General features: G+C 39.1%; 1 protein-coding gene across 2 annotated transcripts in view; it reads left to right on the forward strand.

Annotated features, from left to right (window-relative positions):
* The window catches only part of ULK2 (unc-51 like autophagy activating kinase 2), a 72,784-nt gene that overhangs the window by 12,567 nt on the left and 43,711 nt on the right, over positions 1 to 16,506 (forward strand). For both annotated transcript variants that reach the window (XM_072639997.1, XM_072639998.1), the window contains exons 4-8: positions 8,052 to 8,084; positions 8,384 to 8,420; positions 10,965 to 11,138; positions 12,443 to 12,516; positions 13,700 to 13,801. In XM_072639997.1, the coding sequence (XP_072496098.1) occupies positions 8,052 to 8,084; positions 8,384 to 8,420; positions 10,965 to 11,138; positions 12,443 to 12,516; positions 13,700 to 13,801 (420 nt within the window). The remainder of the gene's footprint in view (positions 1 to 8,051; positions 8,085 to 8,383; positions 8,421 to 10,964; positions 11,139 to 12,442; positions 12,517 to 13,699; positions 13,802 to 16,506) is intronic.

Genomic DNA, 16,506 nt, shown 5'->3' on the forward strand with positions numbered 1-16,506 from the left:
ATCCTTTTATTTGCCAGAAAGTGGCTCACCTTGCTTTGTGTAGTAGATTGCTAGTCTAGATTCTTTTTTTATATGAATAATTGGCAGCATGCGGGCTATCTGATCATGTGGTCAGATGGCAGCAGACATTTACCTGCTAGTAAATTTTTAATCCTTTTATGTTGGTGTTTGTGAAAGTATTTACACGTAAGAAAATAAAAAGTACTTTTGGACAGAATAAGGAGATTGATTTTTAAAAACTGAGCATTGTAAAATGAGTCCAATACTTAATTTTCTAAAAGGATCATATTTGAGAAGATAACTCCCTCTGCTTTTTTGCAGGGGTAGGGGGACTGGATGTAGAACATTGCATAAAGTGTCAGACTTTTGATATGCTGGTTAGTTTTGCTGCTCTTTTTCCCTTCTCTTTTTATTCTTTATTTTAAGGGACTGATCTCTGGGAAGGGTTAGGGGATGGATACAAATGGGAAATATTATAGGTATAAAAAAAAAGTATTTATAAAAGGATCATATTTAGCAAACAGTAATTTACTCACAATTATCCAGGAGTGGCAGTTATCAATGACAAATTTTAAAGCATTCAGCAAGGGGCTGTTAGAGGAGATACAGGTTGCATGGTTTTGTTTTCAGATATTTAGATGACTTTCATTTTGAGTTTTCAAGCCCAAATTCTCCTCAGCTCCTTGGAAAAGCCTTTTAAATATAAATAATTACATTCCCTAAGTTTGTGGATTATTAGCAGAAGTAATTGAGAGTTAGCTCATATTATTAATTGGGATTTCAAGTGGGATTTGTGAATTGCAGTTTTTTTTATTGAAAAACTTTTTGAATATCTACTTTGTGTGTAGCACATCAAAAGAAATACAGTACCATGGGTGCTCCCTATTTTTCCATGATCATAATATCTGTTGCAGAACACAAAATACATACATAAATCAGGTGGAAATAACTGCAATAAAATATGATATAAAGGTTAATGTGAAGGACAATAAGTTCAGTGAAAGGGGAGATCAAGACCTGGAGTGGAGGTGGCACCACTTGAGCTGAATGTTAAAATATGTAGGATTGAGATGTTCAAAGGAGGAAGGAAAGAATTTTGATTTTTTTTCTCTAATTTTAGCAGAAAGGGGATTGCATGTGAAACTGTAGCTCTGTTATGGACAGCTTGCATTTATTTCTTAAATATATAGCACATTCATGTTACCTTCAAAGATGTCCTGTTGGTGATTCCTTCTGGCCTTCCTTCTTTGCATTTCAGAAACATGTTTTGATGACCTTCTTTCTTTTGTCTCTTTCATTTTAGCATCCTGTTCTCTAGCTCCTCACTCCCTCCCCCACCAATTAAGAAAAAAGAAAAAGAAACCTTTGTCACAAAAGGCATAGTCGAACAAAACAGATTTCTAAGTTGGCTGTGTCATTCTTCAGTTTATTTGTCCATCCACTTATTTCTGTGAGAAAATGGGTACAGCATCTGTTCTGGAATTGTAGTTGGTGAGACATTCAAAAACTGTTTTCAATGAATAGACCAACTGCAACTCACACATTTCACCTAAAATTCCATTTGGAATTTCCTGGACATATCACTTAGCTGTTCGCCTCAGTTTCCTTATCTGTCAAATGAACTGGAGAAGGAAATGGCAAACCACTACAGTATCTTTGCCAAGAAAACCCCAAATGATGTTTCAAAGAGTTGGATATGACTGAAATGACTCAGCAGTGAGGGACAATAGAATTCACCTCTTAGTTGTTTGTGCTAACAGGACAAGTCAGTGGCACTGATAATCTGTCCACCCGTTGAGAAGCTTTTCAGAGGGGTTTGTGGAAGATTCTTCTAGACCTGGATCAGCATGATGGGGAGGGAGAGAGAGTCTGGGGGACAAGGCACAGAGGATGATGGAGATGAAAGATGCAGAATGAAAAGGAACATTCCTTTGATTGGAGTCATTTGTTAGTGGGGGAGGATTCTGGTGGTGATGGGGGAGTCCCAGGGAGTGATGGTGAGACAGACCAAAAGAGCACAGGACTTGACGTAGCCACTGTAAGTTTTTTGGCCAGGTTTAACTTCATCTGACTTCTTCCATCCAGGAAACCTTGAGTAAGCTCCCTATTGGAAGATGGCCACCGCCCTCAAGAAACTTGTCTTCTTTACCTTGATGCCATTTCCCCCCAATCACATTAATTCAATCAGTAAATATTTATTAAGTGTCTAATATATTCCAGGCACTGTGCTACAAATACAGAAAGAGGCAAATGACAGTCCTGTTCCCAAGAAGGTTATGATTTAATGGGGGAGATAACATCCAAACACACATAAAAAGTAAACTGTGTGCCAAATTGTAGGTGATGACAGGATCAAGGATTTGAGCAGCTTTGTGTGTGGCTGAGGTGGGTGGAGGGATAACTCATGTCATGAGAAGTGAGTAGGTTGAGGAACTGTAAGTGATTGTGATGTTTGAGGGAGGGTCAGTATGTATGTATATTGGAGTCCCCTAGTATGAGGGGGGGAATTAGGGAGGAGAGAAATGTGAGCAAGTACCCAAAGGGCCTTGGGGGAGGAGGGAAACAGAGTGACTTGTAGTCTGTAGGTATGAATTGTGTGGACCTGGAAGGAAGAGAGATTTCCCAGATAGATCTTGCCCAGCAAGTCATCACTTGTAAGAAAGAATTCAAAAAGAGGAGAAAAAGACAGTTCAGCAGAACCCACTAGAACATTAATGATGTCTTGCAGACATGCAGTGCTCCATTTCTGCTGTCCCCCCACCTCTTCAGTAAAGAGAGTGAAAGGTGTTCTTGGCTCTTCCTCAGGATTGCTTGGGTACCATTCCATGGCCTTCATTTTGGCTTCCTTTTTCTTGGAGCAAACTTGGTAGTCCTTGTGTGGATGGAGGTAGGAGGGTCACCAGAGTGCTTACTTTAGTCAGAATCAGCTTTGACTCCCCTCAGCTACACTGTCCACTGTCTGTGTGACCTTGGACAAGTGACCTAACCTCTCTGGGCCTCAGTTTTTTCAAGTATAAACAATGAAGGTGCAAGGACCTTAGGTTCCCTTCAGCTGTAAATGTGTTCCTGTGATACTCAGCCTACTCTTTCACTAGGCATCAGTTCTTAGGGCTTTCCGTGCTTCTCAGTTCTTAATGTTCATCATTTCTTAGAGCACAGGCAATGTACCTTTACATTCATGTAAAACAGCTCTTTAGCCCTTTACTCAATTGATTTCAATTAAAATAATTAAAACTAACTTCATTTGAATAATTAGGATTAAATTTAAATTCCATTAATAGTTAAAATTATTTGTTTCGATTGATTTGGTGCTCCAGAAGTGTTGCTATGAATGTTCTGGCATACATTGGACCTTTGGGTCAGAGGGTGACATTTCAGTCATTTTCTTAAAAAAGAAAAAATTAAGCATAATTTCAAATTATTTCCAATGATGGTTGGGAAAAAAAATCTTTCTACCAACTTCAATTGTGCCTCATTTCTGCAGCCTCTTCATCAGAGACTGCTTCTCTGCCATCTTTGCATCTTGCCTACTGAGTGAGTCATGGTCTGAATTCTTATTTTATAGAAAAGGAATCAGGTGAAGAGAGTTAAGGGGCTTGCTGAAGGTCATGAGCTTATTAAGGTCAATTAAAGATGGTTGTGGTGTATTTGAGAAGATCCTTGTTTGGATGGGAGGCTGAAGGCACTCACCTTGTCTGCCTTCAGAGAGCTAGCTAGTCCTGTACTGGAAGTGCCCAAAGTAAGCTCACAGAGAGAATACAGAGCCATTTGAGGAGCGCATGGGGGTGGGGGAGTCAGTGTTAGAGCTGAGATTCCAGCTATTATAAATAATGTCAAAGGGTACAACTTGCTTTGCAACATTTGAATGGGCTATTTTTGATGTATAAAATACAATTTTTTAGTTATCCCATTTCCCATTTGTCCATTAATTTCCAATCCTTTTTCTTCTCTTTGTAATAAGTTGCTTACATACTCTGTTCCTAGAATACTATTATTAGAAGCAGCTATGTGACCCATTATGCAGATTTCTGGACTTAGTGTCAGCACGTCCTGAGTTCTGATGTCACCTCAAATACTTCCTAACTCTGGGACCAGCAAAACAAAATGTCTGAAAATACATGCAAATGTTACGTATCCATGACCCTCTCACCTCTGCAAAGCAATGAGGGGTGAAGGAGGAGTGTCTTCTCATGTCTGTTTAAGACCATGCTTGTTTTTTATAATTTTGTAGCCTTTACTCTTGAATGCTTTGTGGTTCTTTATATATACATTGTTTTATTCGTTGTGTGTAATTTTTTCTTGGCTCTGCTTAATTAGTCTGCATCAGACCACATAAATCTTTGCGTGTTTCTAGGGAAGCATTCATATTCATCACATTTCTGTTTCTCATTGCTCAGTAATGCTCGATTACATTCATGTGCCACAATTTGTTTAGACATTTCCCCAGTCAGTGGGCATCAACTTTGTTTCAATTTTTTACTACCGCAAAAAGATTGTAAACATTTTGATGTATATGAGGAGTTTTCTTTTTATCCATAAACTCTTTGGGCTATAAGTTTAGTACATGGAATCTCTGGGTTAAAAATATGCATATTTTAGTCACTTCATTTGCATAATTTCAAATTGCTTTCCTTATTGGTTGTATTGATTCACAGATTTGTCCCCCACCCCATAATGTGCCAGCATATTTGTTTTCCTATAGTACCCGCAACATTGCCCATTCCCAGCTTTTCCAGTTTGCAAGGTGTGAGGGGAAAACTTAGAGTTTTAATTTGCATTTCTCTTATTAGTGTTTTAAGCATTTTTTCATGTGGTTGTAGATATATTTTTTTAAATGTTTATTTATTTATTTTTAGTTTTCAACATTCATTTCCACAAAATTTTGAGTTCCAAATTTTTTCCCATCTCTCTCCTCCCCCTACTCCAAAACGCCTTGCATTCGAATTACCCCTTCCCCCAGTTTACCCTCCCTTCTATCACACCCCTCCCTTCCCTTATCTCCATCTTCTCTCTTTTCTTATAGGGCAAGATAGATTTCTATACCCCATTACCTGTATTTCTTCCCACTTGCATGCACAAACAGTTCTCAACATTTATTCCTAAAACTTTTGAGTTCAAACTTCTCTCCCTTCCTTCTTTCCCAGCCATCTCCACTGAGAGGGCAAGCAATTTGGTATAGGCTATGTGTAGTTTTGCAAAAGACTTCCGTAATAGTCGTGTTGTGTAAGACTAACTATATTTCCCTCCATCCTATCCTGCCATTCATTTATTCTATTCTCTCTTTTGACTTTGCCCCTCCCCCAAAGCATTTGCTTCTAATTACTCCCTCCCATTTGCCCTCCCTTCTATCATTCTCCCCACCCCACTTATCCCCTACTTTCTTATAGTGTAAGATAGATTTTCATACCAAAGTGAGTGTGCATATTATTCCCTCCTTAAGCCAAATGTGATGAGAGTAAGTTTCACTTTTTCCCTCATCTCTCCCCTTTTCTCCCGTCCATTGAAAAAGCTTTTTCTTGTCTCTTTTATGAGAGATAATTTGCCCCATTCCATTTCTCCCTTTCTCCTCCCAATATGTTCCTCTTTCACTCCTTAATTTTATTTTTTTAGATATCATTCCATCCTATTCAACCTCACCCTGTGCTCTCTCTTTCTCCACATATATGTGTGTATAATCCCTCCAGCTAGCCAAATACTGAGAAAACTTTCAAGAGTTACAAATATTATCTTTCCATGTAGGAATGTAAAGAGTTCAACTTTAGTAAGTCCCTTATGATTTCTCTTTCCTGTGTACTATTTCATGCTTCTCTTGATTCTTGTGTTTGAAAGTCAGATTTTTTATTCAGCGCTGGTCTTTTCATCAAGAATGCTTGAAAGTCCTCTATTTCATTGAATGATAATTTTTTCCCTGAAGTATTATGCTCAATTTTACTGGGTAGGTGATTCTTGGTTTTAATCCTAGTTCCTTTGACTTCTGGAATATCATATTCTAAGGCCTTTGATCCCTTAATGTAGAAGCTACTAGATCTTGTGTTATTCTGATTGTATGTCCATAATGCTTGAATTGTTTTTTTTTCTAGCTGCTTGCAATATTTTCTCCTTGACCTAGAACTCTGAAATTTGGCTACAATATTCCTAGGAGTTTCTCTTTTTGGATCTCTTTCAGGAAGTGATTGTTGGATTCTTTCAATATTTATTTTACCCTCTGGTTCTAGAATATCAGGGCAGTTTTCTAATGATGTCTAGATTCTTTTTTTGATCATGACTTTCAGATAGTCTCATAATTTTTAAATTATCTTTCCTGGATCTATTTTCGAGGTCATTTGTTTTTCCAATGAAATATTTCACATTATGTTCTATTTTTTCATTCTTTTGGTTTTATTTTGTAATTTCTTGGTTTCTTATAAAGTCATTAGCTTCTATCTGCTCCATTCTAATTTTTAAAGAACTATTTTCTTCAGTGAACTTTTGAAGTTCCTTTTATTTTTGGCTAGTTCTGCTTTTTAGAGCATTCTTCTTTTTATTGGCTTTTTGGACCTCTCTTGCCAATTGAGTTAGCCTATTTTTAAAGGTGTTATTTTCTTCAGCATTTTATTGAGTTTCCTTTAGCAAGCTATTGACTTGCTTTCATGATTTTCTTGCATCACTCTCATTTCTCTTCCCAATTTTTCCTCCTCCTCTCTTAATTGATTTTCAAAATGCTTTCTGGGCTCTTCCATGGCCTGAGACCATTGCATATTCATCTTGGAGGTTTTGGATGCAGAAGCCTTGACTTTGGTGTCTTCCTCTGATAGTAAGCATTGTTCTTCCTCATCTGAAAGGATGGAAGAAAATATTTGTTCACCAAGAAAGTGGCCTTCTATAGTCTTACTTTTTTCCCCTTTTTTGGGCATTTTCCCACCCAGTTACTTGACTTTTGAGTCCTTTGTCAAGAGGAGGGTATACTCTGGGGACCTGTAAGTTCTCAGTTCTTCCATGGTGGCACAGTCAAAGGAGTGAAGTTTACTTCTCTCTTGGCCTGTGCTCCGGTCTGGGAGAAACCACAAATTTTCTTCTGCCCAGGATCTGCAAGTAAGATTCCCTCTCCAGAGCCTCCCTGAGCTCCACCAGCCAGTGCTCTTCCTCACCCCAGGACTGCCACTCAGGGTTGAGATCCAGATCAGCAACTCAGTTCCCCCAGGGTCTTTAAGCCGAGGACTCCAAAAATGGATGCTGTCACTGCAGTGGCTGCTGCTAGTGGGTTCAGATCTGTTCCCTTCTCACCCAGGGGAAAGAGCTTTCTCACTGACTTTTGAAACTGTCTTTGTTGTTTGTGGGTTGAGCAATCTGGGAACAGCTGTTGCAGGTGGCACCCTGAAGCCGGCTCTGGTCTTGTCCCTGCTGCCCTGTGTGGCCCATGCTGGGCTGTGCTCCGTCCTGAGCCTGGTGTAATAGACCTTTCCTGTCCACCTTCCAGGCTGTCTTGGGCTGGAACTCTCTTTCACTCTGTTGTTTTGTGGCTTCTGCTGCTGTAGGATTTGTTTAGAGTAATTTTTTACAGGTATTTTATGGGCTATGGGTGGGGGAACTTCTACAGGTCCATCTTTCTACTCTGCCATCTTGGCTCAGCCTCCTCTGGCCCTCCCCCTCCCCCCCAATACTTTTGCAGTTCTTCACTTGAGAAATGTTCCTATCGTGTGACCACTTAACTGCTGGGAAATTGTGATTCAAGAGAATCTTAACGCTCTTTGTTTTTTCCTCTCCATTTTGAACTTTGTGTAGGCTTAGATCTTAAATTCTAACTTTACTGCCCTCTACATAAAATTGGTTCTCCTTTTTGTGATTAAAGCAGAAGTTTTACTGGGCTTTGGGGTACTTATAACTTTAGCCATTGGTGACATTTAGTATTTTATGTTACTATAGTGTTCTCCCTTAGTCTGAATTAGTGTTTCCTATTAGGATTTGGTCTTAAAATCTTTAAGCAATCTCTGAAATTTATTTTGAGAACAATATTCATGTTACTTTAGGCTTTGATCATCAGTCTAAATAAGATTTATTGTGTTTTATTTTAGGAATTGCCCAACTCTGTTTTTCTGGTGATGGAGGTAGGTTGTAGTCTGATAATGTCTGTTTAATTGGATTTGAAATTTCTTTGAGAAGTACCTTAAGAATATGCTGCCAAATAATATAGTGTTGAAAACTGGTGCTAAAACATTCAGTAAAGCATAGCTAAATTGTCATAAGTAATGTTTTAATTTTTGATACTATAGTTCTCAGAATGGATCTACTTCAGATGATATTTATTACATTTTTATAGGATGACAGTCTAATGAAAAATTATTACCTGGTAATGAATTGAATAAACATTCTGGATTTTAATTATCTTTTTGTCTTTGAAAATCAGTATTGCAACGGTGGAGACTTGGCAGATTACTTACAAGGTAATTTTATTTTGCTTGAGATCAGTAAATATTCAGCTATTTTTTCATATTTACTTTACCTGTTTTTTTTTTAAATTAATAGCAACAAATTATGATTTGGGTGATTGCAAGGCTTTGATTTTGGATTTTATAAATGTGTCTATATATGTTAATATTTGATAGTGTTTATATGACTCCATATGAATATGTTTCTGTTGAAGTAATGCTTAGTAATGTTCTCTATGAGTTATATTTTCTTCAGTTTCTCAGAAACGACCTCACACAACCATTAGAAAAAACTTTCTAAGACAGAAGAATTTATTAAAGAAGTTATAGATGTAAAAATGCTTTATAAAATTAAATACATCATTAAAAACACTTTACAAATTCACTCAACAAACATTGTTACAAATTCATTCAACAAACATTAAGTACTTTCTGGGTACCGAATATTGTAATTCATGTTGAGAAAGAGGAGGTAAAACTTGGATGAAACATAGCCCTCAGGGCAAGAGGGTGATAAGATACCCCTACAGAGAACTCTCATAGAAAGTTGTGTTGTTGTGCTAGTGATGGCAAAGTGACATGAGGTCTGAGGGGCCAGATTGCCATGGATTGGAAAGGGGAGCGGCATGCAGGGGTTGGGGTACAGAAGCCTAAGTGTATGAAGATGTACATTCTTGCTTGACATCAAGTTAAAAAGTCCTGAGACTTTGCCAAAAATCTTGTACAGGTGCCCATCAGAGAGGCCTGATGTCCAGGCCATGGAAGTTATCCTCTTCTCTGGTATCTGTTAAAAAGCCAGTCAGAGGGTTGGGACAGAACGGACAGAGCTATAAGGAGACCAGAACATGGTCTTAGGGAGACCCTTGTGTTCCCCTCTGACAATATTTTCACTCCAGTTGAGCAGAAACAATTGAACTTGGGGATCTAGCTTGTTAGTTCAAAGAGATCCCAAGTACCCCCCCAAGGGTAGAGTTGCTTCAGTGAGTCTGTGGATCTCCATCTTGATTCTTGCTCTTACTGCCAACTGCCCTAGCCACAAAGGGTCCAGGGACGTGCTTCTCTGCAGATCTGCAAGTTTCTCTGCCTTGGCAATCATACCTGTTTCCACTGCACCTCCCCTTCCCATGCCTTTCTATTTTCCTAGGGGGGCCTCATTCAAATATTTCTACTTTGCACCACCTCTGTTTCATAGAATCCCCACTTCCTCTGAAGCACAGCACCTGAGCACCCCATTGTGAGATTATCCCAGTCTCTACTTCCTCCGTCATGTTATGGGTTCCCTCATTTTCCACAGATTCTTAGTGAACGGCTTCAGACAGGTGTCGGTAGATGTACTCAGCAGCCTCTGTTAGCCCCTAAGATCATGACAGGTGGTGTCTACAATAAGATATTAATCAGGAAGTGTTAATTAAGCATCTACTGTATGCCCAGCCCTGTGCTAAGTACTGGGACGCAGAGACAGCAAAAACACATCTGTCAAGGAGCTTGCATCCCCATGGGGCAGGCACATACCTGAAGACATAGATGCAGGCAGGGGTGTTGAGGCTTAGATGAGAGATGAGTATTGGCAGCCCTGAGAGTGCTGTATGACTGCTGGTCATTGTTTTTATCAGCCTCCAGTGTGCTGATTGGCTTCATTCTTTGAGCTTTCTGTTGAGTATTTTTAGAGCAGCCCAAGGATGTAAATGTTTAAGAAACATGCTGTCTGGGTGGGGGTGAGGGGGACACTAGGGAGGGGTGGGAATATATGTACATGCTTAGAGTTTAATTTACATTATTAACATTTTCTTCATCACTTTCTTAAGTCCAGACAATCAATAAAACCTGAATCCTGATTTGTAGTAATTGTTGAATACTGAGGTATATATGTTTACTCTGAAATTTTAACAGTTGGTTCCAGAGAACTTAAAGTTTACACTTGAGGAAAAGTCAGATAGAGCCTGACTCATATAAAGTCCATGGTGATTGGTGTTCTTCCTTGGTTTGGTCCCTTAGACTACGGTTTGCTTTTCATGTAGTAACACATGTGGGTAAACTAACATAAAACACTATTTGCTTAAAATGTCTGTTAATCTAGAATGGATTTTTTTTTTCCTGGTGTGGTCAGTGGATGTAATTTGTCTTTAAAATATAATTCAACTTTAATTAGAAATGTCAAGAAAACATCTAGCTAAAAAATGTAAATATATTTGAATATACTTAATATACATATATAATAAGATTTCTCTTGCAATAAGTCAGTTCTATTTGGATGATTAACCAGGGCTTTTGATTAACCCACTTGATCATATGTCCTCCCCTTCCCCCCACGCTCTTCACCAGAGATGGGTAGTTAAAACAAGAGATGAAAACTTGACCTGGTCGGCCTTAGTAGTTGAAAACATTTCTTTGGAGGAATTATGATATGAATCTACTAAATAAAATTAGCATCTGTGGCTCTGCTACATCATCCTTTCCCCTTATTACCACTGATAATTGAATTATGGGTGTATGCAGATGGTGTTTTGGCTTTGTATGTGTAAGTATGTACAAATATTTATGTAACTGCTTTTCCAACAGCTAAAGGAACTCTCAGTGAAGACACCATCAGAGTGTTTCTGCATCAGATTGCAGCTGCCATGCGAATTCTACATAGTAAAGGAATCATTCACAGGGATCTCAAGCCCCAGAACATCTTACTGTCTTATGCTAGTCGCAGAAAATCAAGTGTCAGTGGCATTCGTATCAAAATAGGTAAATGAAAATATTTCCTTGAAGAAGTGATCCCTTGTGAAAATTAGTATTCTATGATTTTGATCAAATTTGAACAAGTGATAACGTTGATAATTGTGTTGAAATCTTAACCAAGCATTTATTAGCCTACTTTTAGGTTTCAAGCACTTTTCCAGGCCCTTGGGATAGAAATAGAAAAGGGACAAATTTTTCTCCAGGGAACCAATGTTCTACTTTAAAAAGCTTTGGAGAGTAGTGACAAGAGGACTAGGTCTGGCATTTAGGAGAGACCTGCGTTCAGATCTTGCCCCTGACCTTTATTCATTGTCTGAGTGTGGGTTAGTCAGTTCCTGTCTTTTAACCTCAGTTTCTTTATCTGTAAACAAAATAATACCAACTAAAGTATTTGAGCCCTGGGTTGTTGCTACGAGAACTCAGAGAGATAAAGTGCGTCAACTCGTTGGCAGACTTTCCAAAGTGCTACATGAAGATTGCCTCCTCTTCCTTCTGCAGGCTCGAGTTCTAGATGTTGAGTGTATGGCCTAGATCAGAATAAATTACATTTTCTGGGTGCCCATCAAGACTAATTATGGCGATGATACAAGGACAGAGCCAGAAGGGCCTTTCATTTATTTTTGGTCCAGTCCTTCTGTTTGGCAGATGACTGGGTTTTTAGGGTCCTTGATGTAAAATCATGAGGTAGATATCATATGTTTCTGGAGCACTTAGTCCTGCCAGAAGTGATTAGCTGTAGAGCAGGGTTATTCATTCCTGCTGGTAAGAGGAATTCAGGAAAAAATAAAAAGTGTGAATTTCCTAACAAATGTTGATGGCATTTTAACAAGAAATATGGCATTTGACATTTTAAATGAATGATTTAGAGTCCTTTTTCTCTTGGTATCAGGCGTAGCTGGCAGAGCCATGGCTTGTACAACTGATGCCAATGCTGTTTCTTGGTTTGCTGATGTAGGGACTGCATTGTTGTTCCTTTTAGTGTTAGGCCTCTGATCAACCCTTTTCAGTAAGAAGTTTTTTGCCAACTTGTTTTTGTTTTCTTAAAAATTCGAAAGGTCAATCTCCAACTGCCAGTCCATCTCAATATATTATTAGTCTAGACTTTTTGTTAAATATACTTACACATTTTCCAATCTGAATCCTTGTTCCCCTCTTTCCCTTATACCCTCCCATTCCTGTATTTTCCCAGCTTTCAGACTCTATGTAGATGGTAGAGAGGAGTTTAGATATTTTGCCTGTTAGAGTTTGAAACACAGAGTTTTGGTAAATGTGAAAAATATTTATCATTTTCCTTTCATTTCTTGACATAGCGGACTTTGGTTTTGCTCGTTATCTGCATAGTAACATGATGGCTGCCACCCTGTGTGGATCTCCTATGTATATGGTGAGTCTTGTAGCCTTGTCTATTGAAAACTGTAGATTCTTGGATAGTGTGAGCTAGAAATAAAGCCTCGCTGTTTTCAGAAAGGATGTGATTTTATATAGAGAGAGGCTCTGGTTTTATAATAGGCTCTAGTAGGATGAAGGTAACAACACAAACTGGTAGTGCTCTGTGGACATTTCACATGTCAGTAAGTAGATGACTTCCAGCAAAGTTGATTGTAAAGCGAATCCCTATAGAGCAAGCCTTTATAATGGAGTCAGTAGGAAATGTTGCCATAGAATGATCGCCCCAGTTTTCTGCGATGAAAACTTCGTGAAGGCGTGGTTGATGCTACTCCTAAGCACTTTCTTGGCATCAGAGCAGGTTTTCTTCTCCATCTCCCTATGTTCTTTTCATGTAGCTTCATTTTATTTGTGGGTAATATTAGAACATTGGTCACAGAGGCAGTTAGAAGATACATCCACTATAGATGTGGAAAATATGCTTGGACTTAAAGGCTCTCTTGGAGTCCACGACTTCTCTATTGGTTGAGTCCCCTACTGCCACGTTTGGAGATCTGATTTACTATGTTTGAGAGGACTGGATTACAAGATCCTTACAGCACATCATAGACTGCATCCTACAATACCTCACTCTTCCCTTGCAATGTCAAGCTTCCCAGGCTTGTGAAATGAATTTGATGTTCCTCTTGATCAGCTCTATCACAGTGGATTGCAACCTGGCAGCCAGCTTGCTACTTGTGCTGATGAAGGGAACCCAGAATTGGGTTGATTGAAAGCTGGATTATCCAACAGTAATTTATTTTTAGTGTAATGACAAAACTTGTTTTCTTTTTGGGACAGTTTTACCTTCCTAATTATATTTTAATTTTTTAATTTAAAAAAATTTTAATTTTAATTTTACTGAAGATAATTTTAAAAATTTGTTCAAATTTTCTAACCATAAACCAACTGTGCCATCAGGACAGAACATTTCAACTTGTGTCAAGTAGCATGGGAAAACTGACTCTGAATTTGAAGTTTTCCAGGGAAAATAGACAAATAATTCACAGATGGAAAGGCAATTCTTGATGACATTCTTAGAAAGTGTTATCATTTTTGTAATTTAGTTGGTTATGGGTAGCAGAGATAAGTATTGTTCCAGTAATAACCATGCCTTCTGGATTTTTCTGTCCTTTCTATAGGCTCCTGAAGTTATTATGTCTCAACACTATGATGCCAAGGCTGACCTGTGGAGCATAGGAACTGTGATCTATCAATGCCTGGTTGGAAAGCCCCCTTTTCAGGTAGCACAGTTTCTCTAATGCTTGGCTTTGGATTGTCCTTTTGTTCTGGTGGATCCTTTCATCTTATTCCCAAGCTCTTCTCCTTCTGTTCTGAAGGTTGTAGTGTTCCCTTGACTCAGAGAGGTTAGAAGGAGGAGCCAGATTAGTTCTTACTCTTGGTTACTGTTGAGTGGGTCGAAACAACTTGAGCCTCATCAGAACTTTCTTCTGCCCTTCCTCCTACCTCTTCCAGCTGGGCTCTTCACAAATGAAGCTAGCATGTTTTTTAGACTGGAGTTACAAAGAAGCATACAGGATTTCCAAACAAGAGGACTACCTGAGTGGAAGCAGAATGACCATGTCCTACATCTCTCCTTCAGCAAAAATCTGACATTCTCACTGGACCAAATAATTGTTAAGAAACCCAGTGAGAAATTACAGTGTATGACTTCTGTTCCAGAAGTGCACATAACATCAGTCAACCTGAAGTCTGTAGGCACCAACGGTGGGATCCGCCAGCAAAGTCAACAGCACAGGTAGATAAGCCAACAGTCCCCTTGTGCAAATAGACAGTCTAGAGACACAGATAGCCTGGAGAACTGTGTCCAGAGACAGAGAAAATGTAGGATGGGACACTTTGGAAGCCTTGGCTCTGATGTCTAGGATGGTAGTGCTTATATCTAGAGAACTCAAGCATCCAGGGACTCCAGGGCCCCCATTACTCAGCCTGATGCATTATAGAAAATTCTGAAGATGTAGCATTCTCCACCTCAAAAGATGTAGAAGTATCCAGCTGGGGAGATGGAGGAAAGTGCAAGTATGCAGGTGATTCAGGGCTAACTAGACAGGGATGAGCACCCTGCCCAAGAATGCTGTGGGGGCTGAACCTTGCTCAGTCAAAAAACCCCCCCATTCCAGAATTAAAGTTGGCATAAATGAAGAAGACACCAATTAGCATTAAAATTATTGTAGATCTAAAGATACCTCCAAAAGGAGAGACTTAATTTGTAATAGCCATAGACTCAAAGAAATATGGACTTTTCACAAGTACCATATGACCCAGAAATGAAGTAAGAGATTTAAAAGTTGAAACAAAGAAGAAAGAATTGGAAGAAGAGCATGGGGCTCTTCATAGAAGAAAACATGGTAAACTGTATGCAAGTAATGGACTGTCTGAAAACTGGAATAGACTAAAGAGAAGTCAGTAACTGTGAGAGAAGAAATTTTAGAACAAAATCAAAAGGCAAAAAAAAATAGAAGAAAATGTGAGATCTGATGTGGAAAACGGGTAACAGGTCAAGGAGAGGTCATCTGAGAATCATTAGACTCCCTAAAACCATGATTAAAAGAAAAAGTCTGGACACTGTATTTCAAGAATTCATAAGTGAAAACTGTCCAGATCTATTCGAATTAGAGGGCAAAGAAAGAATCCTCTGATCGCCTCCTGAAAGAAACCCCCAAAGGAAAAGTATCAGGAACATCATATTATAACATCTGGAGCTTCTGTGGCAAAGAAAAAAGATTGCAGCCATCTAGGAAGTAGCAAGGACCCAAGACTTGGCAGCTTCTTTCATAAATGAGAGACCTTGGAACACAGTGTTGGGCCAAAGGCAGAAGAGTAAAGTTTATGACCTAGAGGAGTGACTTGCTCTGCAAAGCAGAGTATGATGACAGAGGGGGAATCATGGACCTTTCAGTGGAATGTAAGACTTTCATACCTTTCTCACGAATAGGCCAGAGCTGAGTAGGGTCTTTGAGATACAAACCCTGACCAGTGAAGAGTAACTGGTGCGACTAGAAGGATGTCAGGGTAATATTCTAATGGGGGGACAGGAGGAACAAGTGTTCCCTCAGAACCTTCCTGGCTTCCTGGGTTAAGGGTTCTGAATAAGGGAAGCAGTGCTTGGGCTGGGGATTGATTCTTTTCTGAGGGCTTCAGGGGGAAAAAGAGAAGGGAGAGCAAAAGAAGGAACTCATGTAGAAAGGAAGAACAAAGAGGTGGACTTGGAATTTCTTGGTGTTGAAATGAGTGAGAAGAAAAATAAACAAATGTGGAGGAAAGGAGTGGGAGAGGGGGCATCAAATGAACCTCACCAGTCTCTGAAAGGACTATTGAACACATGGAGATGGTGTAAAAATAGATCAGTGTAATAGAGAAACAAGTGAAAATAGGAAGGGGTGGGGGTTGAGGGTGGGATAATACTGGGAATTAATAATAGTCACAAGCAAAACAAAATTCCCGTGCTTGAAGGGGAAATCAAAAAGGGAAAAAAGAAAAGCAAAGAACTGGAATCTGGGGGATAGAGGGGAAGGGTACCTATCAATCATGTTGTATGAGTGTAATAGATAAGAAATGATGAGGGAATTTCAGAGCATCCTTGAACTAACGCAGAATGAAGCAAACAAAACCAGGAAGAAAGTTTATACCAGGCCTGCTCATCCTGTGGTCCGCCAAAGGATTTCCTGGTGGCTCACAAAAAATGTAGTGGAAACTTTCTGATATCCTTATACTAAGACAACACATTGTAAAGAAAAGCATTTTGGAACGGCCTGGGAACTCTGACCAGTGTAATGCCCATCCATGTTTTCAGAGGGACCTTGGATGAAAGATGATGTTACCCACATCCTGACAGAGAGGTGGTGGACTTATGGTATAGAAAGAAACACCTTTTCCAACGTGACTGCTTTGTGCATTTGTTTTGTTTGATTGTTATTAAGTTGTAAAT

Source organism: Notamacropus eugenii, chromosome 2 (genome assembly GCF_028372415.1).
Source record: "Notamacropus eugenii isolate mMacEug1 chromosome 2, mMacEug1.pri_v2, whole genome shotgun sequence".
Taxonomy (NCBI): domain Eukaryota; kingdom Metazoa; phylum Chordata; class Mammalia; order Diprotodontia; family Macropodidae; genus Notamacropus; species Notamacropus eugenii.